General features: G+C 39.7%; 1 protein-coding gene across 1 annotated transcript in view; it reads left to right on the top strand.

The window, feature by feature from the left end:
- Window positions 1-19889, top strand: part of FAT4 (FAT atypical cadherin 4) — a 147482-nt gene extending 127593 nt beyond the window's left edge. The window contains exons 12-17 of the mRNA XM_021292324.2: window positions 2939-3024; window positions 4462-4641; window positions 5522-5646; window positions 6780-6997; window positions 11837-12098; window positions 16702-19889. Coding sequence (XP_021147999.2) covers window positions 2939-3024; window positions 4462-4641; window positions 5522-5646; window positions 6780-6997; window positions 11837-12098; window positions 16702-18572 — 2742 coding nt within the window. The 3' untranslated portion in view covers window positions 18573-19889. The remainder of the gene's footprint in view (window positions 1-2938; window positions 3025-4461; window positions 4642-5521; window positions 5647-6779; window positions 6998-11836; window positions 12099-16701) is intronic.
- The last annotated feature ends 4841 nt before the right edge of the window (window positions 19890-24730 follow it).

Here is a 24730-nt window from a genome sequence, read left to right as displayed (position 1 = left end):
TACGTGGGGTTCCAGATTCTTCCCACGTTTGGAATTAAAGTCGCATAAGAATAATATATGGCTGGGGCTCCACAATTTTTTTGGGTATGTTTCAAGACAAAGGTGATGTAGGGAATAGAAGAGTAAACTGTTCTACCCAGCATGGCTCCTCCTGAGTCCTTGTAGAGGTTTCCATTTACCATGAAGTGCTGCAGAAGTCAGCGCTGCCAAGATACAGCCCTTTTATAGTTTTCAGCTGCCCTGTTTGGAGCGCCCTGCTGAAGCACTTCAGGTCTGGGGTGAGATGTCCGTAGGCTGAAATGTCCCGAGAGCAGCAAAGGGATATAGTATCTAGTGGTCTGAGGTTTTGTATAGGAGCGGGTTGTCTCCTGACCTTCCTAAATGGTGCTTTTAAAAATTATCACTTAAAGATTCTTAAGCCTGAAACTGCATTTTGGTTTCGTAGTGCAAGACCTGATTTCTCCATTTATTGAAGGGGAGATAATTTAGTGTTCAGCTGGACTTGCAAATCCAATTAGTGTGTGTTTGTAGGAGTTATATATCCAAATAAGATGAAGGATAATTGTGATGTCAAGTAATGACTCTCTTTCAATTTAACTTAATATCAGATACGTAATAATTTGCATCACAGCTTCAAAATAGTAGAGCCCAAAGGTGGACTTAAATCTTGAAAGTTACCCAGTTCCCATTTTAGCAACTAAATCAGTGTGACATTTCTATTGATAAGATTTAAATGGCTCAGTATAAGAGCACGCCTTCAAAATTGCAACAAATAAATGAGCTACAATTAAGGAAAAAATAGAGCAGACAAATGTTTAACTTGTAAATAGGCCACAGGGCTAGACTATAGAAGAGATAACATAAAAAGGTCTATTTATAGGGAATTTCAGTTATGAATGCTTCAGATTGAAACCAAACGCTTAAGATAACCTATACCTTATTTATATATATATATATATTTTTTTTTTTTTTTTTTTAATGTTTAAACCTTTTTAGTAATGTCAGCTGTTTACAAACACAGTATGTGAAAAGAATTGCCTTTGTCGTAAATATTTCTGCTGCAGGAAAAATATCTCTCAGGTGTCCAAAACTGTATAAAATAGCCCCCAAATCTGTCATTTCCTACAGCACAGTGGGATTTCATCGGAAACTGGTAAAATCATTAAGTTGTCAGTCCTGAGCTATTGCGGAGTGACAGGATAGAAAGTCTCATAATGCGGCAAGGTAACTGTAGAGTAATGCTTAAGTAACAAGCAGGAACATTTGAGGAACATTAGAAAATAAATCGTATGAACTCTAGTCCAAGTAAAATATATTCTCAAATATCCAGCCCTTCAGCTGGGGTTGTAGTTTGGCTTTCACAGCACATAGCAATGTAAGTTAGGGAGATTACGCTGACTGAGCTAAGAACAAAAAGCTCATTTCATTTTTTATTGTTGATATTCTGAAGGAAAATATGTAGGCATGTGATGGCCTACCGACCAGTTTATTGTTCTTTCTATTAATTGTTTCATTTATACAGAGCATATGATCTGCTTTGGAACTGCAGACTGAGGTTTCTTGGGAGAAGCAGTCTGATCATTATGTATGGAAATAAAGATAAGCTTTCATTACAAATTGCAAATTGAACAATTTAAGTGTACTGTAGGACATGATTTGGGGCTGAGAGCTATGAATTCATTTGGTCAATACAAGGCATCAGCTCACAGCGCGTATTTGGAAATAGCATGGACAATCTATGGGGATTTCAACAAGATGTTGTTAGTGGACTTCACTGGAGGCAGAAAAAAGCGGTTGCACAGTAATGACATACTGATAGCTATTGCTGTTTGCTCAGCTCCTGTAAAATAATCTAAATCAAAATATAAACCAAGGCATTTTTAAAAGTGACGTGTGATTTAAATTTGTCGTAAAACTGTACCACACATCTGGTTGAAACATGAGAAGCTGATATGTACAATTTGGAGATTATGTTTATTTTTCTGAAAATTTGTTTTAAGGAATAGCTAACCTTCAGGGTTTTTTCCTCAGCGCATCTGTTATTAATAAATCACTGTGGAAAAAATTCTTTGCTAAATAAGGAATAAAATAAAAACTCTTTTTTTAAATGAGGAGGAATTGTTTCATGATTTAGTCAAAGCTTTGGTTAGACTTTTAGAGATTACAAAAAAATGTCATGATTTGCTTTAGCGTAAGTGACTGAGATGGGTAATGAGGTAACTTGATTGGGGATTGCTGGCTTGGGGATAATAAAGAGAAAGACTGCTCTAAGTGCTGATGATGTCTTGTACTTCTCTGAATGTCAGCTTGGTCCCACTATGGATATCCACGTGTTTTACCATTAACGTGGGGCAAACATCCTTCATGACATACCAGCTTCAGAGTTACCTTAATCAGGTCCACTTGGTTACTGTTTGAGTATTGAGTGGTCCACTTGGTTGTTATTTTTAGCTAGTAATCTTGGGTGCTTTTACTCCCAGCTTTTGAAATGTACTTTTATCCGATTCAAACAATGTGTTTAATGTCATGGTCAAGCCCAGAAGAAATGCCCTTTTTGTTTGGAGGGAGCAGCTCTGTTCTGATGAAGAGTAGGATATGGTATGTGCCAAAGTAACTGCAATTTTGAGGAGAAAAGCAAACAAACACGAAAGAAACCCTACCCAAATCTGAAAACTTGGTGTTTCACTGATTCCCTGTATGAAGCAGTCAATTAGCTCACTCTCTGTTAGTACCCACATGTTGGTATTCACTATACTGATGTAGAACAGAGCTGATCAGTGGCTCTGAAGCACCCTGCGGTCCTGAGTGAACACAGTCATATACAAGTGTTCCATCCTAGCCAAGTCCTAAATACAATGTATTTAATCATAAATATCTAATGTGGTTGGGAACTACAGCCCTGTGATATTCAGCATATTTGTATGTGTGGCTTTTGCAGGCAGCATCACTGACGGTGGATTCCTGCTCTGAGGATCAGGAGCCAGGCTACTGCACTGTTAGCAATGTCGCTGTTTCTTCTGACTGGTAAATAACTCTTCATTTTGTGTGTCTTTTTTTGCTGTAAAATAAAATTAAAATGAAAAAGAAATCATCCTCCAAAACCAGGGAAATTTGGAATAATGATTACATGCCCTTAGCCCAGCCTCAAACAAAGGATAGATACTACAGCTGCACTACTTCAGAGGCGTGCAAAGGCAAGGCTCTGGAGTATCCTTTTTTCCCATCTTTGCAGAAACAAATTAAATTTTCTACATGTACTGCTACTTGCTAACTCTGGCTACATTTCTGCATGGAGTTTATTCACAACAAGGAGTTTATTCAGAAATCCCCATCTTGACTCTATCTCTGTCCCTGGCCTCTGCTGGCACATAAGGAGTGTATGGCCATGAGTAGTCTGTGCTGTGGTGTAAACAACAATAAGACTTATTGCTTAATGCTATGAGATTTCACATCATAACGTAGAAAGAGTTAACAAATCAGAATATCAGGTGCCCATAATTACTGATAACTTATAAATCTTAGACAGTAAAACACCAATGTACTTGTTATAATCACCTGGCTCTTAAGTACTACACTTTGACAGTTTGAAGTTCTACAGTATTTAGTGCAACAAATCTTCAGCAAAGCCTCTTCTACTTTTACATTCTGAATTAGATCTCTCTTGCCAAAAAACAGACTCAGACTCAAAATGCTATTACTCTAATAGCACCTGTATCTTACTCCACTGTCCAGTTTTTGGCTTTGATTTGGGGTCTTCATTCATTGATTTATTTAGTTATTTAAGCTACATTTGTCACCTGTTATGAAGGTATAAGAAATATCACCTGATTACTGCTTTCTAAAAAAAAAAGTAACTTCTTTGACATTGTTTTCAGTAATTTCCAGATGCCTTTCTAGATGCCATCTTGTACAGTTTTCATTTATTAAACATTAGCCAGTACAGAGAACAAACCTTATTTATTATGTTTACCATAACTAACTTAGAAGCCTTTCTATCACATCTTTAGATCCTCTTTGGAGATAGCAATAACTTTAATCTTAATCACTTTTACTAATTTCTTACAATAATCACAACCCTATTTCCTGCCTTATGTGGTTTCCCCGCTGGCAAAGCTCTTACATCTTTGTAAAATAATGAATCCATCTTCTAGCTATTTAAATATCATATGCAATTTAAATCATAGGTGAGTAAAAACCTTATTCATTATGATTTCAACACACTGCTCATTCAAGTGAATTGAAATTTTGACATGCAATAACTGAGTGTGAATGTAGAGTTATTCCCTTTATAACTGTTAGTTCAAGCACTACTGATATCTCTATCTCCCCTGCTAAATATAACATACGAATTTTGGAAGAGGAGGTTCAGCTGCAGACCGTAGCTGATGGTCATAGCCCCTGTGTTGCCATTGCTATCTTAATGTCTGATACTGATAAATTATTTTTCTGACTCTTTTATAGGACTCTCGATGTACAACCAAATCGAGTTACTGTTGGTGGCATCAGGTCTGTAGAGCCCATCCTTCAAAGGAGAGGACAGGTGGAAAGCCATGATTTTGTGGGCTGTATAATGGAGTTTGCAGTCAACGGACGTCCCATGGAGCCCAGCCAGGCCTTGGCAGCTCAAGGAATCTTAGATCAGTACGTCTGCTATATATGGTATCAAATGAACTGCGTTTACAATAAAGGAAGCCGTCATGAAAGCTAGACGCTACTCCATTCAGACACCGTCAGATATTTCTTGTAAAAAAAGTGACTGTAGGATTTATTTTAAAGTGTGAAAACTTTAGGAAGAAACTGAATTTGAATGAAAGGTTCACAAAGATTACAGAGGCTTCACAAGAGCAACATCATTATATTTCTATTGCCAATTACTATTAATGTTGCTTTGCAGGCTGAAATAGAGTAGCTCTGTTACTGAGTTTCTTTATTAATTCCACCTGGGTTTGACTGTACTCATACAGTTTACTAAACCTCTACTCCCTCTCATTTCTTTTTAATCCACAATGTCTGTTCTGTCAGTTTGCCTCTCAAGTATCACTGAATTTCCCTCATATCCTCCAAGTGGTCTTTCAGAAATGATGGACTATCTGATTCTATTGTTTTTTCATCTCAGTATTTGAAGTCACAGTTGTAGCAATAATGTCAGTCTTATGTTCAAATTTGTTAGCTCACCCTTTCTCTTTCTTTCTCCATGTTCGCTCTTCTCTGTGATACAAAGTCTCCAGAGGTCTATAGCATAAAAAGCACATTTAAAGAGTTTTGACTTCTCTTGTGTAATAGATAAAAGGAGTTTCACTGTCTCTCAATTCCTTTGTCTTTTGGAAACCTGTTATAACTTAAGGCTGAAAACTGGGATCTGTTTAGAAACATGAGCTGTGTGTGGAGAAGAGCCTCTATGCTTTTGCATCTCTAGGGGGAAGAAAGAGAGTATCGTTCAAACACATGACACTTCCCAGCACATCTTCTCCACTTATTTGCGCATACATTCTTCAATATCTACTTTTCTGATTTGTTTCAGATGTCCCAGACTAGAAGGCGCTTGCGCGACCAACCCCTGCCAACACGGTGGCACCTGTGTTGATCACTGGTCATGGCAGCAGTGTCACTGCAAAGATGGGCTGACGGGAAAGCACTGTGAAAAATGTATGGCAAAGGTTTTACTGTCTTTCTCTTTAATGTACACCTAACTATGGTTTAACCAAATGTCATTAAGAGTTTCTTTTCAGGAGCATGGGATAATTAATTTTATAAAATAATGAAAAAGCAGTATGCTTGCCTCTTTAGATAATTAGGCAGGAAAAGTCCACAATGGACTATTGTCCTTTCATGAGTTAAAAACAGCAACAAGTTACGTATATTATGTTTTTTGTGCGATATATCACATTCCAGATAACTTGCACTCATTTAAAACTACTACTTCCCTATAATGTATAGTCAGTAACCAAAATAAACATATCCCAAAGGACGGATTTGTCTGCCATGGGGAGGTAAAAGGGTAAGGGAGGACCCTTCCCTTCACCTAAACATTGTGTGTATCTGCTTATGGCTTCTCTGAACTGTAAGCCTTTTCATAAAATGATGATCAGATTATGCGCAAGAAGATATGGTAAATGTAAATGAAAGCAAGCCAGTTACAGTCTGGGGTTATTAACTCACATATGGGTAGCTCTGTAAATCAATACAGGATTGTCTAGGAGAGCAAAGTGATTTATTTCCATGTAGTTGCACTATAATGACTGGGCTTTGTTTTCTTACATGTCCCATTATTGTTTAGCTGATTTATACGCTTTTATTGCACCAGTTTACAAAAGAATCCAGCCATAATTTTAACAGCATTTGATAGTCAATGTTCTGCCATTTTTTATTCTTTTTTTATGCCATGACAAATAGAAAGTCATTATCTCTGCCCTGAAGAGCTTAGAGTTCGATATATCATGAAACCCTGCTTGCAGTAATGGAAACAGTAACATCCCTGGGAAGGAATTACAGTTCTGAGAGCCAAATTTTTTTCCTTACTCCCTCACTTGTTCCCTAGTGAGTTTTAATTTACTATTGACTGATAGCAACAGTAAATTACTCGCACACTCCCACTCTCAAACACACATTCTGGTTAAAGCCAAAGAACAGAGAGGGTGAAATTGCCGTTCGCTCCTGCTCTCCCCCCTGACCTGCTCTGAACTTGATCTCTGCTCTGAAAGAAAATGGTTGTTATTAGGCAGATGATGGCTATAGCTGTAACGAGCTGCCTACTCAGCGCTTCCCCATCCATGTCCCAGATATTACTGCCGACACCGCCCTGTCGCTGGAAGGCAAAGGACGACTTGACTACCACATGAGCCCAAACAAGAAGCGGGAATACATGATGAGACACGGCGCTCGAGGCGCTGGCCCGGGACCCCCGAATGCAGACCGCTTGGAAGTGAAGTTCAGGACAAGAAGCGAGAATGGCATCTTAGTTCACATCCAGGAAAGCAGCAACTTCACTACCGTGAAGGTAAGATTGCAGCTAATGCTGAGTTTGATTTGATTGGACTGCCTCATGCATAGTGATCAAAATCACATTTTTCCATTACTGTTTCTGTTTCCTTTATAAAATATTGGGTCTTTAGCTGAGGCTAGGCACGGCTCCAGTATCATTCATCTTCTCCACAATTCCCTTGATATTTGCCAAGGTATCAGAAGATCTTGATGCTTTTGTATCTAATCACTTTTGTCCAGACTCCAGATAGTGACTGTTTTAAGGCTGCAGGAACGGTACTCATTGCCATATTTGTTATCATCATTAAGTGACACTCTGCAGAACAAATCGTTTTGTTATTGGCCTTTTATCTTCAGATTTCTCAGGCCTCAAACCCAGGCCCTCTAGTTAGACCCAGCTAGCAATTGCCAAAAAAGTTTTCATTAATTCCTACAAGCGTGGCTCATGCTTATCAAACTAGGAAGTAAAGAATAACTTGAATTCATGAGGTTACCCATAGAGCAATATGAAATTATTTTGAGATATGTAGCTGAATTAGTGCTTCAAATGCTACACCATTGTTGTTTCTTTTTTTCCCAAAGAGTTTATCGCTGCAGAAGTTACCTTACTCAAGAGAAGGTGATGGTTCAGTTCCTGGCTATGACTCAATCCATTTATTCGTAACTCTAAATGAGTACAGCAGTGATGTTGGCAAGCCCCTTTATTGGGTTGGTGTAAGCTCCAAGTTTCTTGACTGCTGTAAGACTTTCCAAGTTTTTTCCCTGACTTTGAAAGAAACTCATACAGAAATTCACACTTTCTAAGCTTCAGCCCCATTGAAATTCTCCACCTGCCTGATTCTTGTGCTGATCAGTGGTACGGAGCTTTCCTGACACACCGGCTGCTCTTAAGAAGCAAGTATGCATTACTTCCCTGGCGTACGCTTTTACCGCATCATTTCATAGGAAGTTTCTGCCTCAGTCGTATTAGCAGATAAGATCTCATTATTTTGAGTTCTGGAGAGAAAACCAAATGCTCCCATTTTCTCCCTAGTCGAATTTGCTAGGTCAGCTCTGTGAGCATTATTAAAAAAAGAGAGAGTTGCCTTTCCTGGCTGAAAGCACTAGTGGTGTGTTTATGCAAACACTCTTATTATTGTTAATATTGGTGAAGTTATACAAGCAAGCAGAGGGTGTAAAGTCCCAGACCCAGCTGTGTGCAGGAAAAGAACAGAAGTTCACCAAGTAACAGATGCAGCAATTTGAAGAAGGAGATGTAACATCACTGTACTGATTATTGCCAAAAAGTTCCCAGATGATGCTAGTTAATAAAACTGTGGTAATTTAACTGTAGTTAGTACAGTACAGCTCCTGCGCTGCCACTTATACCTGGAGTAGGTATCTTGACAAGCACTGACCATGGTGGTGGCCCAATATGTCAGTGAAGCCAACCCGCACGTAGGTCTCTCTGGCTAATCAGTCCACCCCCTGTGCAGAAGATGAGCTTTAGGGACTTCTGTTTACAGCTCTCTTATCCATCTTCAGAACAGTCAATTTTATAACTTGATTTTTGGGTGTTTTAATACGCCTGTTATCCAAACTGTAAGTGCTCATAGAAAACTGGCATGTGTTTTTAATATTAGACTGTGCTAGAGAAAAGCTACAAGTCCTGTGGCTACCTCTATGCCTCTACATTTTTCCCCTTGTAGTTAACTGGGTTTGATATAGCTGGCATTGAGGTAGAATTAGAGCAGTGGTAATAAATGAGACCCACTGAGGTTGTACACAGCTGATTCACTAAATTATGGATGTAACCTCCCCCTAGAAAGCCCCAAGAGAGGCCTTTAGAATATAAAGAGCTGCTTAATCCAGGAAAGATACAAGAACTAGAAGATTAAATTAAACAATCATGTGATTCAGGTAGAAAATGGTGTGGGTGTGTCTCCCTGCCCTGCAAAAATAAATAAATAAATAAATACATACATACATACATAAAAGGAAGAGGGTAGGGGATTTGGTTTATTTTCCTGTAAACGATACATGGAATCGTAGAATCATTTTGCTTGGAAAAGACCCTCAATAACATAGAGTCCAACTGTTAACCTAACACTGTCACTAAACCATGTCTCTAAGAACCTCATCTACGTGCTACAACTAATTAACTAGTTCAGTTAGAAGTACTGGGATAAACACAGCAGGTTAAAAGTGAAATTGCCTGTCTTGTTTTAGCTGAAAATCTCATCTAAAGTCAGATCAGATGAGCATAACTGTAGCTCAAAGATCTAGGAATTGTACAAGTGGAGAATGTGCATTACGTGTTACCATGTAAGATAGTATGTGCTTGTATGAGGGTGGTGAGGCACTGGGACAGGCTGCCCAGAGAAGCTGTGGATGCCCCATCCCTGGAAGTGTTCAAGGCCAGGCTGGATGGGGCTTTCCACAACCCAGTCTAGTGGAAGATGCTCCTGCCTGTGGCAGGGGGGATTGAACTAGATGATCTTTAAAGGCTCTTTCCAACCCAAACTGTTCTGTGATTCTATGCATGTAAAAAGTTGCAGTAATAAATCAGAACAAAACTCATTTAAATTATACCTTACGCTGTGGGCTATAAATCTGTAAAGACAAAAAAAGAAGCAATTTGTTCAGTAAAGGAGAATGTGAATATTAGTAAAGTTGAATCATCCTTGTAGTTAGGAATGTGTTTGCTTTAGTGGTTCATTCTTTTCATTATTTCCTATTTGTCAGTTGCTCTGACATTTAAATAAAACCCAGAAATGGGTGTTACTCAATATTGTCAGCATCAGCATTTGTTTCAAATTTAGAAATAAGTTGTGCTTCAAGGAACTAAGAACATTCCTTATTTTTTTCCTGGTAGAAGAAGTCATGGACTGGTCTTGTCTCTGGAAATTTTATTTTCCAAATGCCACTAGTCTATTTATAAATCTGTTAGCATTAGTCACATGCAATTTTAAAGAAACAGAAATAGAGCTTAAGAGTCATAAATCAGTGTGGAAAATATCAGCTGATGACAGGTAGATAATTCTAGAATTCTTGTCTAATGTGGAATTAGAAGTTACAGTTCTGTGCTTAATCTTCCCATAAGTTTAGAGGATATTGTATGATATGATATTTTTCTTTTTGTTTCCATAAAGACCAAAATACAAAGCAGTGTTTTCATGGAGCATAAAGACAAACTAAAACTAACAAACCAATTAAAGGTTACAAACATAAATATATGTATATATTCTGCCCAGATAATCTTTTTATAAATACTTTTGGTTGTCACCGATGGTGTTTAGTATAATAGTCTGTGTAACTGCATGTCCAAATGTGGGATTTTCTTTGTACTCTCCGATGGTTTAGATGTTTGCCACCTGTGTTTGCCAGTAACAAAAGCATCCTATCTTTGAGAAGCAACTTTATCAAACAATACATTTTCAAATAGTCTGAATTCCGGCATTTATAAATGAAGTGTGTGTAATATTAACCATTGTATTTCCTGATCCAAATGGAGTATGTGCTAGATACATTCACTTAGGCTGCTGCCAAGACATGAACGTGGTCTTACAGCCATATTAAAGCTGGTCTGTATGAACAAAGTCCTCGGCTTGCATCACTAAAGCAGCAAATCCAGAGCATTTAACAGCCTCTGGAAATGAGAGCAGCATTCTTGTAGCCGGTGTGTTGCCTCAAAGTTCTTCCCAGGCCAACGTTATTTTTCCTGGACCAAAGCACACGAGGCATAGAGAGCTTTCCACAAACATGGGGCTTCAACATTTCCTGGACTACATGTGTGCACGTTCTGCACACCCGTGTTACATATCACAGACAGGCCAAGCTGCAGCAAGGAACACGGGGACAAACAGTCATGTTATTTATCACGTGTGACCAAACGTGCAGGGTATAGAGAGGGATATGGAGGGAAACTTGCAACAAGTTGTAAAGCCACCCTGTGTGGGCTGTACACAAGTCAATACAACCTTAGGAAGTCAGCTGATATATGCAATATTTGAGAAGCTGGTGTGTTTGGGTGTTCTTTCTTTTTAGCTCCTATATCTTAAATTCACATTTGCACTGATCTCATTTTAAGATCATTTCATATTGAGCGAATAAGAGGTTTAAAACCCTGCATCTCATGATTCTGTAGAATTGCAAAGCATCATTCGCAGAGGAAAAGCCAAAACTTTTTTCATGGAATTTAATAGTATCTTTGTTTTTTTTCTAACAGCTCACAAGTTTAAGAGCCGTTTGCTCAAGTAAGCACCATTCAAAAATTCACACAAAATAATACACTTTGCATCTCTTCAGAAAGGTTTTTAAAATACAAATATTTCTCTGCAAAATGCACATTAGCAGCAAAACCAGATAGGAAATTGAGTCTTTCTCAAATTCTTATATATTCTCAAATGCCTTATATATTCCTACTGTGTCATAATGAAAACTAGATGCAAGTTTTTTGGGGCAAGAACAACATCTGTTTACTCTGCAAAGCATTTTCCACACTTGCATTGAAGAAGGAGGAAGAATTATTCTTCTAGTGGTTAAAATGTTTTGTCATGCACATGCCGTGTCGCTGACCTCTCAATAGGTTCTTCTCTTATGCGATCAGCCAGGGAATGAGTGGATGGCAGGTCTAAGTTTTTTTATGGGTACAATTATGTATTTAATTGCAGACAACTTTTTTGTACTAAAAAATTAATGCATTTTTAGAACGAAACAATTATTTGGGAAAAAATACACCCCGCCTTTGAATGACAAGTGAAGCTACGTATTACCAAAGCTGTACTGAACAGGCATTACATTGGTTATGTATGTATAGCGGTGGTTATGTGCCTATCATTTTTAAATTATGCATTTTGCTTTTTTTTCTCATCAGATAAAAGGTGGCAAAGTGCATTACGTTTCTGATGCTGGAATTGCTGGGAAAGTGGAAAGAAATATCCCAGAAGTGTACACTGCTGATGGCCAGTGGCATTCGGTACTCATTGAGAAGAACGGATCTGCTACTATCCTGTCGGTCGACAAGACTCATAGCCGAGATATTCTCCATGCCACACAAGACTTTGGTGGACTAAACGTTCTTACTATTTCTTTGGGAGGAATCCCATCAAGTCAACCTTTCAAGAGCACAGTTGCAGGTAATTTTTATTAGTTTGTTGGTTTTTTTTAAATATAGTGCACATAAGCACATTTGAACACACAAAGGGTCTCTTATTTGCTTAGAGCTTGCAGAAAGTACTGTAATAATTTATAAGTAACTAACACACTTCCATACTTTGCCAGAAAAACTGCAATTTGAATGAGTAAGGATTACAAACTTTATTCCTTTAATATGCATTGCAGCCTTCCAAAAGCAAGCACTCGATCTACAGGGCTTTTTAGAGGTGGGGGGACAGGGTTTACTTGCTTGTCTGTAAAACAGTTGTTATAATTTTGTTATGCTAATGGAAAAGAAAGGGTCTATTACCTGGGCCAGAATCTGGAAAATCAAGGCAAATCTTTTATTCAGGCGAAAATGCTAAATGAGAACTTTGTCTCTGTAGGGGGTTGGTAAGTACTGCAGGATTTAGCCTGTTATTAATATGATTAAAATATTTTCTGCAAGACCAACTTCCTCCTGCTTTATCCAGCTGTCAAATGGAGAACAGGATTTACTTCTGAGCAATAGAACCCAAGGACAACAAAGAACTACCCTCTGACCGACATCTAGCTGTTAAGAAGTAAATCAGTCTCCCTTAAGAGTTAAAGCAACTGTCTTAGACCCTGGCAAAGAATTATGACATATATTTGATATCATTCCCCCAGTGATAAGTAAAAATGGAAGTAATTTTTAGCTAAAAACTGTGAGACACTCCAGACAATGCAGGCGTAGGGTTGATGGAGTTTTTATGTTGAAAAATCTTCCTGACTTCAAGAATTGTGACCAGATGAAGTATCTTTGAGTGGTGCAAATTCACACTTCACATTTGTGTATTGTGAATTTGTATGAAATTTGGTACAAAAATCATATGAATGCTATGCTAACCTTTACCCTTTTTACATGTATGTTTTATGAGAGGCTTATGCATGGAAAATCAGAGGCTTTTAGGAAAGCTGGAACAAAGAAAATTGAGGACACTAACTTCTCACCACTGCCTGATGCTGTGGAAGACAAATTAGGAATGTCTGGCTTCCATTAGGAACACACAATCCAAAATCTCTTATTCATATGATTTTATTTTATTTTAATATTGGATTACATTGTGTGCAACATACCAAGGATTTACAAGGGGGAGGCATAAAACTCTGCATGAACTCAGAGAGTCAAAAATATCTGCAGTACTGTCAAAAGCAGACAAAAACATACATGAGTGACAATTCCAGGGCTGACACTGGTATATCCAGTCTCTTTTACCCTGGGTAGACCTAACAAAATCCCAGTTGCTGTTTATCACATCACTGCTGCAAGGGACCACCAAGCTCGCGGCAAGGTAATCATCCATTTTGCTTGGGCTCCCTCCTGAACCTAAATCCTCAATTTCCTCTTTATTTGGGAATGTAAAACCAAGAGAAAATGAAAATATAAGTAACACTGAAAGAAAATACAGCTCTTTCAGAAGAGAAATAATCTAGAAATAGCATGTGTGAAAAACTTATAAGGCTCTTTCATGTCCCTTTACACCACCTGACTTGCATCTCTCAGTGAAACATATTTGATGTTCATACCAACTCGTATTTCATTTCTGCCATCAGAGGGTGTTCAGATTTTAAAACAATATCCTTTGAAGATTATAAATCCATAATACCACCTCATACAACTTAGGTATATTTGCTATTTCATGACAGAGTCAATATTCGTAACATTTATCTCTGTGCTAGCTATTTTTACAGAATTTTCCACAATTATTCATGAAGTTACCATTTGTACTGGCCGTTTTTCCACTACAGCAATATCTTTGCAGAAATGAAACCTTTTCCAACACTAGTGATGCACTGAAAATTTCCTTCTGTTTATTGTTTCACCTGAGTGTGATGCTTCAGAACTGAACAGTGGCACCTTCCTTCTCCCTGTTTATTATTTTTATTGTGTAAGAGCTGACAAATGTGGCCTTGAATTAAATCTTCCTGTAAACCCGACATGGTGTTCTAAAGACAAGCTATCGGAAGTTCAAGAGAAAGAAACTTGTATCTTACAGCGACAGCACATGTGGCAAAAAGGAGCATAATTTGCAAACACATCTGTGCGTGCCATTTTGTCACAGCTCTGGGCAGAGGTCAGCCTAAGGTTGCACCATCCTATAACCCTCGCAGAAAGGATTAAGTCTCAGGAACACAGGGAATTATGAGGCTGGCAAAAGGCTGGATTTCCCTGTGACCTCACACTCAACCACACAATGGCCGAGGATAATCCATCTCCCTGGGTGCTCTCAGCACGGAGACTGACAGGACAGTGCTACAACCAAGCAATGGGAACTCTGGAAAAAGGCCACTTGAGATTCAGAGACATAAGAGTATTGCCATGAGCACCATGGTTTAGGGTACAATAAAACAGGAGGCTTAGCTGAAGCACAGTAGACAACTTCAGCTCAGAAAAGGAGAAACTGGAAAGCACACAAGCAAATGGCAATTGAAGCAAATGTTTTCTGCTAACACAGCCAAGCCAGCTGTGAATAGGTTTCTCTACATGGGGATAATAAGTTTTAGAAATGTGGGAAAATTAGGAAAGAAAAACATTCAAGTGTATTGAATGAAGTAATTCGAGGGGATATATGTTTAAATTCATTTTAAAGACATTAAATATTATTAGAATAGATGTTTCCTGATAGTAACCATCTGAATTCTTGGCTTATTTACTGAACTTTAGAGCCTTTATTTAGCTTCAGTGAAATGGGTCTATAAATTGAAAATTCAGTCAGTTTAACGATATACAGGGTGTTTCAAAAACATAGACCAAATTTGACATCACTATATTTCTGAAATTGGGTCCATCTTTTTGAAACACGCTGTATTTAGAAAATACAAAGTTTCTGTGAAATCCAACCATTTGGTCCTGAGTATTTTGGCTAAATAATTTTGCTTCAAGGGGAAATTGCATTATAACAAACATCTGAAAATATAACCTTCAGCCTTCCTTTGATGAGTCTATCTGTAAGAAAAGCAGTCTGCAATCACAGAAGTATCCATGTGCCTTGCAAACCTCAGATGAAATCTGCTCAACAAGTGACAGAGTGGAGTCTATATGTGAGCAACCTGGTTTTACCCAAAATACATTTTTTCATTTTATATTATGTTTTTTTCCTCGCTTTGAACTTAATTCTTGGTTTCCAAGCTTGAGGTAGATATTTCCTAATTGGACAGTAATTTCTTCTCCCATGCAGCCTATAGAATTCTAAATAGCCAGATGAAAATGTCAAAATATATTTAGGCTTCTGCTTACAATTGCTTTTTTTTTCCATATTTAATGAAAGCAATGGGAGCACAAAATGTCTTAGGGGGCTTCTAGAAAACATGATACATTAATTTCAGCATCTTAATTGCAGGTTTTGGTACATTTTATTTACTCCCCTAAGAATATTTTTGTTGCTTTGAAGTCTTACTGATAAAATTAAAAACTGCGACTCTTTCTGAATTCTTATTTGGCAGACTTAGAAGAACCAAATATTTTTTGCAAGATATTTTGTTGTCATTTGTATCAATGCCATGCATATCTCTTCAGAGAAGTTACTTAATTACTTTTTTTTTTTATCTTTAATCTCCATATTTATGCACAGCTTAGATGTGAAAATTATTCGTTTTAAAATACACATGTATAAATGTTATATCAAAAGCTGCAGAGATGGGTAGGCTTTACGTAATCTTGTTTGGCTTAAAGGTAGATTTTAGTTCCTGTCCAATATGAGCCCCACAAAATTACTGAAAGTTTGTTAACAAAATAGTCATTACAATGTAAAAGGAAATACTTAACAGAAACAACAATATGTTCCTTTACACTTAAGCCTAAATGATAAAAGCACGGAAAATCAAATACTGAAACATCTGTGAATGGGCCATCCTTCTAACAAAAAGGTTACTCAAATTTTACACCATTATGGTTAACATCACATTTACGTTGATTACCATTTTTGCCACTGTTATTGTTAATATCACAATTTACATTAACTACACTGCAAGATAAAAATGTGGGGAAGCAACCATAATCTTACACACAAGATGCACTGGTGAAAATATGGAGGTTTCACGTGTGTTACTGACACTGATTTACTGCACGTGCTGCTTAAACCCACATCATGTAATAAGGCTGAGTTGTGACACTGCGTTTTCCATTTTGTTTCTTCTGTGTTTGTGTTTCCTCTCTCACTTTAGGGGTAACAGATCTTGACAACCAGTAGTAAGAGAAGGGGTAATGGGTTCAAACTGAAACACAAGAGGTTCCACTTAAATTTGAGAAGAAACTTCTCAGTGAGAGTGACAGACACTGGAACAGGCTGCTCAGGGAGGTTGTGGAGTCTCCTTCTCTGGAGACATTCAAAACCCACCTGGACACATTCCTGTGTAACCTCATCTGGGTGTTCCTGCTCTGGTGGGGAGACTGGACTAGATGATCTTTTGAGAGCCCTTCCAATCCCTGACATTCTGTGGTTCTGTGAAATCTGCTGATCAAAAGGCTTCCCCTTTAGTGAGATGCTCAGCATGTCTTTGATGTTTGTTGACAGTAGGTTCTCAGTCTTCAGGTCCCAACATGACTGTTGTTTTTTCTCCTAGGCTTCGATGGCTGCATTTCCTACATCAAGTACGGTGGGGAGAGCCTTCCCTTTGCTGGCAAACACAGCCTCGCCACCGTCTCCAAAACAGATCCCTCAGTGAAGATTGGCTGCCGCGGCCCCGACGTCTGCGCCAGCAGTCCCTGCTGGGGCGAGCTGATGTGCATCAACCAGTGGTACGCCTACCAGTGTGTCCCGCCGGGTGCCTGTGCCTCCAGCCCCTGCCAAAACGGGGGCAGCTGTGAGCCCGGGGTGCACACTGGCTTCACCTGCAGCTGCCCCGAGGCGTACGCAGGACGGACGTGTGAGGTGGTCGTGGCATGCCTGGGGGTCTCATGCGCCCCAGGCCATGAGTGTAGAGCTGGGCTCAATGGTGGCCACACCTGCCTCCCATCCCCACACCCTGCCGAGCTTTCCCTGCCCCTCTGGGCCGTGCCAGCTATTGTGGGCAGCTGCGCGACAGTCCTGGCACTGCTGGTCCTCAGCCTCATCCTCTGCAACCAGTGCCGAGGAAAGAGGTCAAAAGCCCCAAAAGAGGAAAAGAAAAAGAAGGAGAAGAAGAAAAAAGGGAGTGAGAACGTGGCATTTGACGACCCTGACAACATCCCGCCCTATGGCGATGACATGACTGTCAGGAAGCAGCCTGAAGGGAACCCTAAACCCGACATCATTGAAAGAGAAAACCCTTATCTCATCTATGATGAAACTGACATCCCGCATGCCACAGAGACGATCCCCAGCGCCCCACTGGCTTCCCCTGAGCCTGAGATCGAACACTATGACATTGATAATGCCAGCAGCATCGCCCCCTCAGATGCTGACATCATCCAGCACTACAAGCAGTTTCGGAGCCACACACCCAAGTTCTCCATCCAGAGGCACAGCCCTCTGGGTTTCGCACGGCAGTCCCCCATGCCCTTGGGAGCCAGCAGCTTGACCTACCAGCCTGCATACGGGCAGGGCTTGAGGACAACATCTTTAAGCCACTCAGCGTGCCCAACTCCCAACCCCCTGTCTCGGCACAGCCCCGCGCCCTTCTCCAAATCGTCGACTTTCTACAGGCACAGTCCGGCAAGGGAGCTGCACCTTGCCATAAGGGAAGGGAGCCCACTGGAGATGCACAACGACGTCTGCCAGCCAGGCATTTTTAACTACGCCACTCGGCTGGGGAGAAGAAGTAAGAGTCCGCAAACCATGGCGAGCCACGGTTCCCGACCGGGAAGCCGCCTGAAGCAGCCCATTGGGCAGATCCCTCTGGAGAGTGCTCCTCCAGTGGGTCTGTCTATCGAAGAGGTGGAGAGACTGAACACCCCTCGCCCCAGAAACCCCAGCATCTGCAGTGCCGACCACGGCCGGTCCTCTTCTGAGGAAGACTGCAGAAGGCCTCTGTCCCGGACGAGGAACCCGGCTGACGGTATTCCCGCGCCCGAGTCCTCCTCTGACAGTGACTCCCATGAGTCCTTCACCTGCTCTGAGATGGAGTACGACAGGGATAAGCCCATAGCATACACCTCCAGGATGCCCAAGTTATCCCAGGTCAATGAGTCTGATGCGGACGACGAGGACAACTATGGTGCCAGGCTGAAGCCCCGGCGGTACCCTGGCCGCCGAGGAGAGGGGGCTCCAGTGGGGGCACAGGCAACTGCCGCCGGCACGGGGGATGGCTCTCTGCCTGCAAAGCTGGGGCAGCAAGCAGGAAGCTTCAACTGGGACAACCTCTTGAACTGGGGCCCGGGCTTTGGGCATTATGTGGATGTTTTCAAAGATTTGGCATCACTTCCTGAAAAAACAGCAGCAGCAGCAAGTGAAGATAACAAAGGTGGTACAACAAAGCCTGTTTCCAAGGACGGGGAAGCAGAACAGTATGTATAGGCTTTATCTCCTGGTATTGCCACAGTGCAAAGCCATGGACCAGTCAAACCATTATATGGTTGTAGAAAAGCAAAGGTCAGCGTTTGAACCCCAGGCCAGTTTGGTTGGAGGAGACTTTAAAAATAATAACCAATATGCTGCTGAAAGAGACTTAAAACATTTTTAATTTAATTATGCTTGGATGAATTTATTTCTCCTGCATGCATTGTATTTGGAAACAAGATATTAGGCATGCAGCCTTTGAAAAGGGTTTCCTATTTACCATTGTTTGGTTTGTGATTCTTAAATTAATAATGCTTTGTTCTGAAAATGAACTAATTTTTTTTTTAATTGTGAAGGATGTGTATATTGTCTTCAGCTACTAACGTGTTTTACGATGCAAGAGTATTGAGGATTTAATTTTCCTTAAGAAGTGCATGGAAGAAGGATGGTGAATGAAGGAATTACCGTAGCAAGGTGTCTCAGAAAACATAGTTACCATATCCTGCAGTTGCTCACATGTAACTTTATGGATGAAATCAGCTTGAATAATTGCTGGCAACAGTGCTGTAAGTCTTATTCCATACAAGAGGTGCTAGAAGCAGCTCAAGCCAGTCAGCACTTTAGGAATTTTTTTCTTTTCAGCTCGTTTATTTGGGGGATTGTTTTTTGTTTTGTTTTGTTTTTTGACAAAGTTGTGTGAAAGCTTCTGAATCTCTATGAAATATTTTGGGATGCTTAACCCCAGTCCCTGTCTTCCCCCGCTCTGTGCTTCCAGTGGGAGGGCAGCGACTGGCATTTGTCAGCCCAGCCCAGCCAGGTACCCTGGCTTGCAGCAGCGTGATCAATGGGAGCAAGGGGAAAACAAACCCTCTCATCTCGGCTGTGCTGCTGCTGCAGTCTGTGCTTCTCCCCAGATTTCCTTTTCCCATCCGTACTATGGAAAGGTAGGAATAACTCTCCCCTACCTCACAGGGGTGTTGTGAGGACTAATTAGTTAACTCATCCGAAGTGCTTAGACATTATAAAGCACTATAATAAGTATTATTATAATTATTCTTAAAGCACTGCCTAGCCTTTGTGACCTTGGAGTGGCATTTTCTGCATTTTGTGATTTTCTATGATGGAAATTATTTATTGTATAGAAAATTACTGCACTCTAGCATTTTGAAATGGATATGAGGGAAAACTACTTGTAGATTCATTAATGTAGCTTACTGTTTGTCCCAAACTCCCTAAAGTTTTACGTAAAGTAGAACCTCACAAAGTCCTTACATCTTCATGCAGATCTGGTGAACCTATTGTACTGTGTAAAAACTTCTTTTTTTTTTTTTTTTTTTACCTAAGCTGTGTTTTTTTATATCAATATTTTCCTATGCTGAATAGTTTTCTTACTTTCAGGGAAGGTAAGAAAAATACTTTTTTTACATTTGTTACTTATGTAACACCCATATTTTTCACATTTTGATAAAATTGTAACATACTGTATGCTTTCTACCTGTAAATGCCAATAATAGAATTAAAATATTTATTTAAAATCTTTAGTGTGTGTTATTGGAAACCTTTCATCTTCTCTCTCTAATTCCCACGCTTCGATCTTTACTTTTACTGGCTTTTTATTGAGAAAATGTGCTTTCATAAGCAAGTTCATGATGTGAAATACACATTCAGGGTCCATTCACAGTGAAGGCAGCCCTAGTATCACTGCGGCAATTAGATTAATCTCTCTGCAGAGGTGCAGCACAGGCCCAGTGCCACTGAGTCTAGTATGGCTGTCCCTTACAAAGGGATTAATTTCACCCAGGGTGAGAGAAGCATTCAGCGGATCCCTCTTGTATTTCATTAGTAACCTTGATATGATCAAAAATCAGTAGGCTTCACGTTTCTCAGAGAGATGGGAAAGAGGTGGTATTGCGGCATTGGGGTGTTGTTGGACCTAAGATGATGTAAAAAGTACCAAATCTACTTTAAGATTTCTAATAACATGATAAAACTGTATTTTAGACCATAGAGGTATATTAGTAGTAACTGGTTTTACATTTGTTAACCAAGGCTTCCACCTCTATTCAAAGCTGAAGCTTTCCAGTGCATAGATAGTTAGGAGTGTGAGAACAAAAACTTTCTTTAATAAAGCAGCAGTCGAACAATAAATAACTGCATTCTTGTATATTTATAAAAGAGTAAATCAAACTTAGACAACTTGGAGAATACAAAGAGTGAAAAAGTTAAGACTGCAAGCAAGAGGTGAGTTCTGAGGTTACACTTTGAATTAGTGATATTTTGGTTAAAGAACTTAGAAATAGAATAACAATTCAAGTTTTTTTATCTGTTACTTGTTTGGGTTAGAGTTTTTTGGTTAGCTTGTCTTGGAACTGACAGTGAGGAACTGACTCTTTCTGGCTAAAAATGCTGCCAGCTTCATCTTGCCCCACAATATTGAAAAGATAATGGGCCAAAGTAGCACACATTTGTATATAAGTGGTTTCATCTGAAATAACAGGAGATCCACAAATGATTTCTGAGTTTGAGAAGCTGCTGTAATTAAACATCTGTTAAAAAGCTGTATGTTTAGTTTGAATATTATCCTTTAATACAAACTGTACCACATCCAAGGAGTGATTTTAATAACACATGAAAACTTTAACAAATGAAATCTTTTAAATGTAACACCAAACACATTGAGAACTGCATTATGCCCATTAAGCATTCTGAGATTATAAAAAAGTTTTGTTAAGAGAAAATAATATGCAATGTGGACTTATGCAAAATTTATGTCATATCTTTAATGCAGTTTACACTTTGTCGAGTTGTAGTGCATTTCTCTAAATTTTGACACTTTCCATTACAGACAAAAGTAGATTCTACTGATTTCTTTGTTTCCTGTTTCTGAAAAGGATAGAGATGTTTTGACATTGAAACATATGATCTACTTCTGCCTTTTTTAATTCTTTCATTATGAGGAACAGAAAAGGGCTCCAAGTGAATCATGTGAAACAATCATCCAAAGTTATTAGAGTCGTGAGGAGTGAGCTGCAAAATTCCCCTGGTTCATCATCAGAACTGCAGAGTCCTGTTTCAAAATCTGGGACTTATTACAAGTCACAAATATCTGGAAAAGAAAACAGTCTGCACTGCTGACTTCAGTGCACAGGAGCCTCCAAACGTATCTCATGTCAGCAGTTTGACTTAAAGTGACCTGTCTTTCTACCAGAAGCTCTTTGGTTTCTTTCTCGTGGGATCAGTGAAGGAATTGTGCCACTGTCCACCTTTTTATAGAGGGCTGTAGCTGATCTGTCATTGCCATCTCAGATGGGCATGTTTTCTCCTGATGACTAATCAGGTGAAAATGGACAGGGGTATCGCAGATTTACTCATCATTCTCTTATATACCTATGAAAAGGAAAACATAATAGAGTTTTGAAATAGTGTAATTTCTGGTGGGGGGATAAATTATTAAAAGGAGTGAAATCTAGATTTGTCTGATCCAAAACATTCCAATATTTCTCATCAAAGTTCTGTAATTTAAAAAACACAAAATAGAAAGATGCAATACCTTTAAAAATAACATGAAGTCCTACATACTGGTAAAAACATGGCCCATTGACAAGCTGACTATGAGCCTACACTGCAGGCCACAGCCTGTGTCAAAGAGTATTGGTTTGTAGTGCAAAATCCAGCTGGAGCTGAATTATTCCAGCATGGAAGTGAGAAGGCTTGGGGCAAAGGAGGGTGTGGGATCTCACTGATGCCTTCAAAAATGGAGTATGGAACCAGACATTCCTCAGAGGTGCACAGCAAAAGGACTAGAACCACAGGTGGCCATAAGGTAAATTCCTGTTGAATATGATGGAAACTGTTCTGGCAAGCAGAGCAGCTAGGTGCTGGAAGATATTGCCCAGCAGCGGTGTGACATCCCTGTCTATGGAAATACTCAAACCTTGCTTGAACCACTGAGTGATGAACCTCATCTAACTTCACAGCTGGTACTGCTTTGAGTGGGACGTTGGACCACGTGACTTCCAGAGGTCTCTCTCCCAACCTGAACAATCCAGGTATGTCCAGCATCCTCCATTTCCTCTTTGTGTTGTTGTAGAAAGAAACACATGAGACATGCTGACTCCTATAGCACCAATACATTTGAAGGTTCTCTCCATCAGATGCACAAATGAGGAGGGTTGTGAGCACCTTGAGCCAATATCAGCAAATTAGCTTCACTAGAGCCGTTTAGTGTATTTCTTCTGTGTAACACTGATCCTCTTTAATTTTTGCCAGCAAACTCCTACAGGTGATAATCTGAAGTGCCTCTGAGATGATAGGATGGATTTTGTGCTTTTACTGTGCATACTGATCACCTCCTGTGCCACTTTGAGAGTATTGTCTTTTTATTGTATTGTAGTTATATTTCTGAAACAGAATTCAAATGATAATATTATCCTTCAGTAAGTATTTAATTTTAAAATGTTGCCATGTAAAGGGTGCTTTCTTAACTGAAATCCAGATGAGGATCCTAATTAATGTTTTCTGTTGTGGATCTTCTTTTGAAATTTGGAAAGGAGAATTTGGGAAATAGATCTGAGGGGACAAGTAGGTGAAAAGGTTGATCTCTGCTTTCTCATGTAAGTGTTTTATTTTTCACCCTTTTATTCTTTCCCATGTCCATCTAGATATTTATTCAACAATCTGTCTTCTACTCTTTGAAGTCAGTGTTTTGTTCATCCGAATGTGCTCACTTTGGTTTTCTATAAATAGCACTGAATGAGGATGAGTGACAGCATGTGTTCAGGTTACTGGTAAGCATCACAGCCTGCCTTTTTGAAAATTTGGATATTTGCACTTAATTGACCTTTCCCATATTTTGTATGAACCTCAACTTTCATTCAGCCATGCTTTACAAAATCTTTTTCCTGCAAACAAATCTAGTTGGATGCTTAGTTATTTTTCTCCAGTGACTTCCAGGTTTCATCATCCTTCTGTACTGAGATGATCAGCAGCAGATAGAGTGTTTCTAAGTTAGAGTTTGTGTTTAAAAGTAACTTTATCTCTGTAAGAAGACTTCACAAAGTGAATTCTTGACAGAATCACTCTTCAACTTTATGGCTACATTTATTTCAGTCAGGAGCGTGTACAAAAAAAATAGTGCTGTAATAGTAGCAGGCGAATTTCTCAACTTCTATACGTAAAGGGGAAGACTCTATAACAGCAGTTCCAGAAAGCCTGGCAACCTGCTAAAGCAAAACCGCGGTGCATTTCAGTTGATTCCATTCTCCATTGGGAAGAAAATACTGACAAGCATGTCTGCTGCTAATGACGAAAACTACTTGATGTTTAACCAGCCAACGATGAGACATCTTCAGGAGAGACTGCGTAGCGCTGTCTCGTGTGCAGTATCTGTCAGAGCTGACCACCTTGCAAGCCTCAGCTGGGATCCACTGCTGAGAGCACCCAAGGCTCTTTTAAACTTTTAAACTACTTTTAAACACCCAAGAGGCTCTTGCAGGGTGCTTCCAGTTTTTCAAGAGTCCTAGCTGAGGGCAAGTTCAAATGCAGTACTATCCTCTGCCTCAGACCAAAGTTGAACGGGGTGGTTTCCAGGGGCTGCTCTCAAGTAATTCCACATGAATAACCAAAATCTGTTCCTCTAATTTGCCATTTACTGGTAGGGCAGAAAAAGGTTCTCAGTCTGTGGTTCCAAGGAAGTATGGATGCATTTTTCAGAAGCTTCCACCAACTTGGCTTGAGCTCTTCAAGCCTTTCTTCAGCTCAGAACTCATGAGGGGCTGATTATGGAAAGAGCCTTGCACAGTGCTCTATGCCAGTCAAACAGCAGCATGCTCTGCTTGTTCTTTGTGGTTCTTATGGAACCTATGGTGGCTTCTTGCGGCTTCACATCTTCCTGTATTTTACACAATCTTCCTGCCTCTCTGCTTTCAGCATGGGGCAAAACAAGGATCCGAAAGGGTGTTGCTTTCCTCCCCTCTCTTCCAATTGGAACTCACAACTAGCAACAGATGAACAATGAGTAGAAATGGTTCCTTCCTACCACCAGTAAACAAGAATTCTAAAGTAAATGCATTTAATTTAAATCCTCTTAGAAGGAACATTTTCATGGAGTCATAAAAAAGCGTCAGCTAGAAGACAATGAAGATGAAAGGCTCACACCAGAAAATTAATTTCAGTCT

This window comes from Columba livia, chromosome 4 (assembly GCF_036013475.1).
Source record: "Columba livia isolate bColLiv1 breed racing homer chromosome 4, bColLiv1.pat.W.v2, whole genome shotgun sequence".
In the NCBI taxonomy this organism is placed as follows: Eukaryota; Metazoa; Chordata; class Aves; order Columbiformes; family Columbidae; genus Columba; species Columba livia.
Note: the sequence above shows the minus strand (reverse complement) of the source record. Positions and strands in the feature narration are given on the sequence as shown.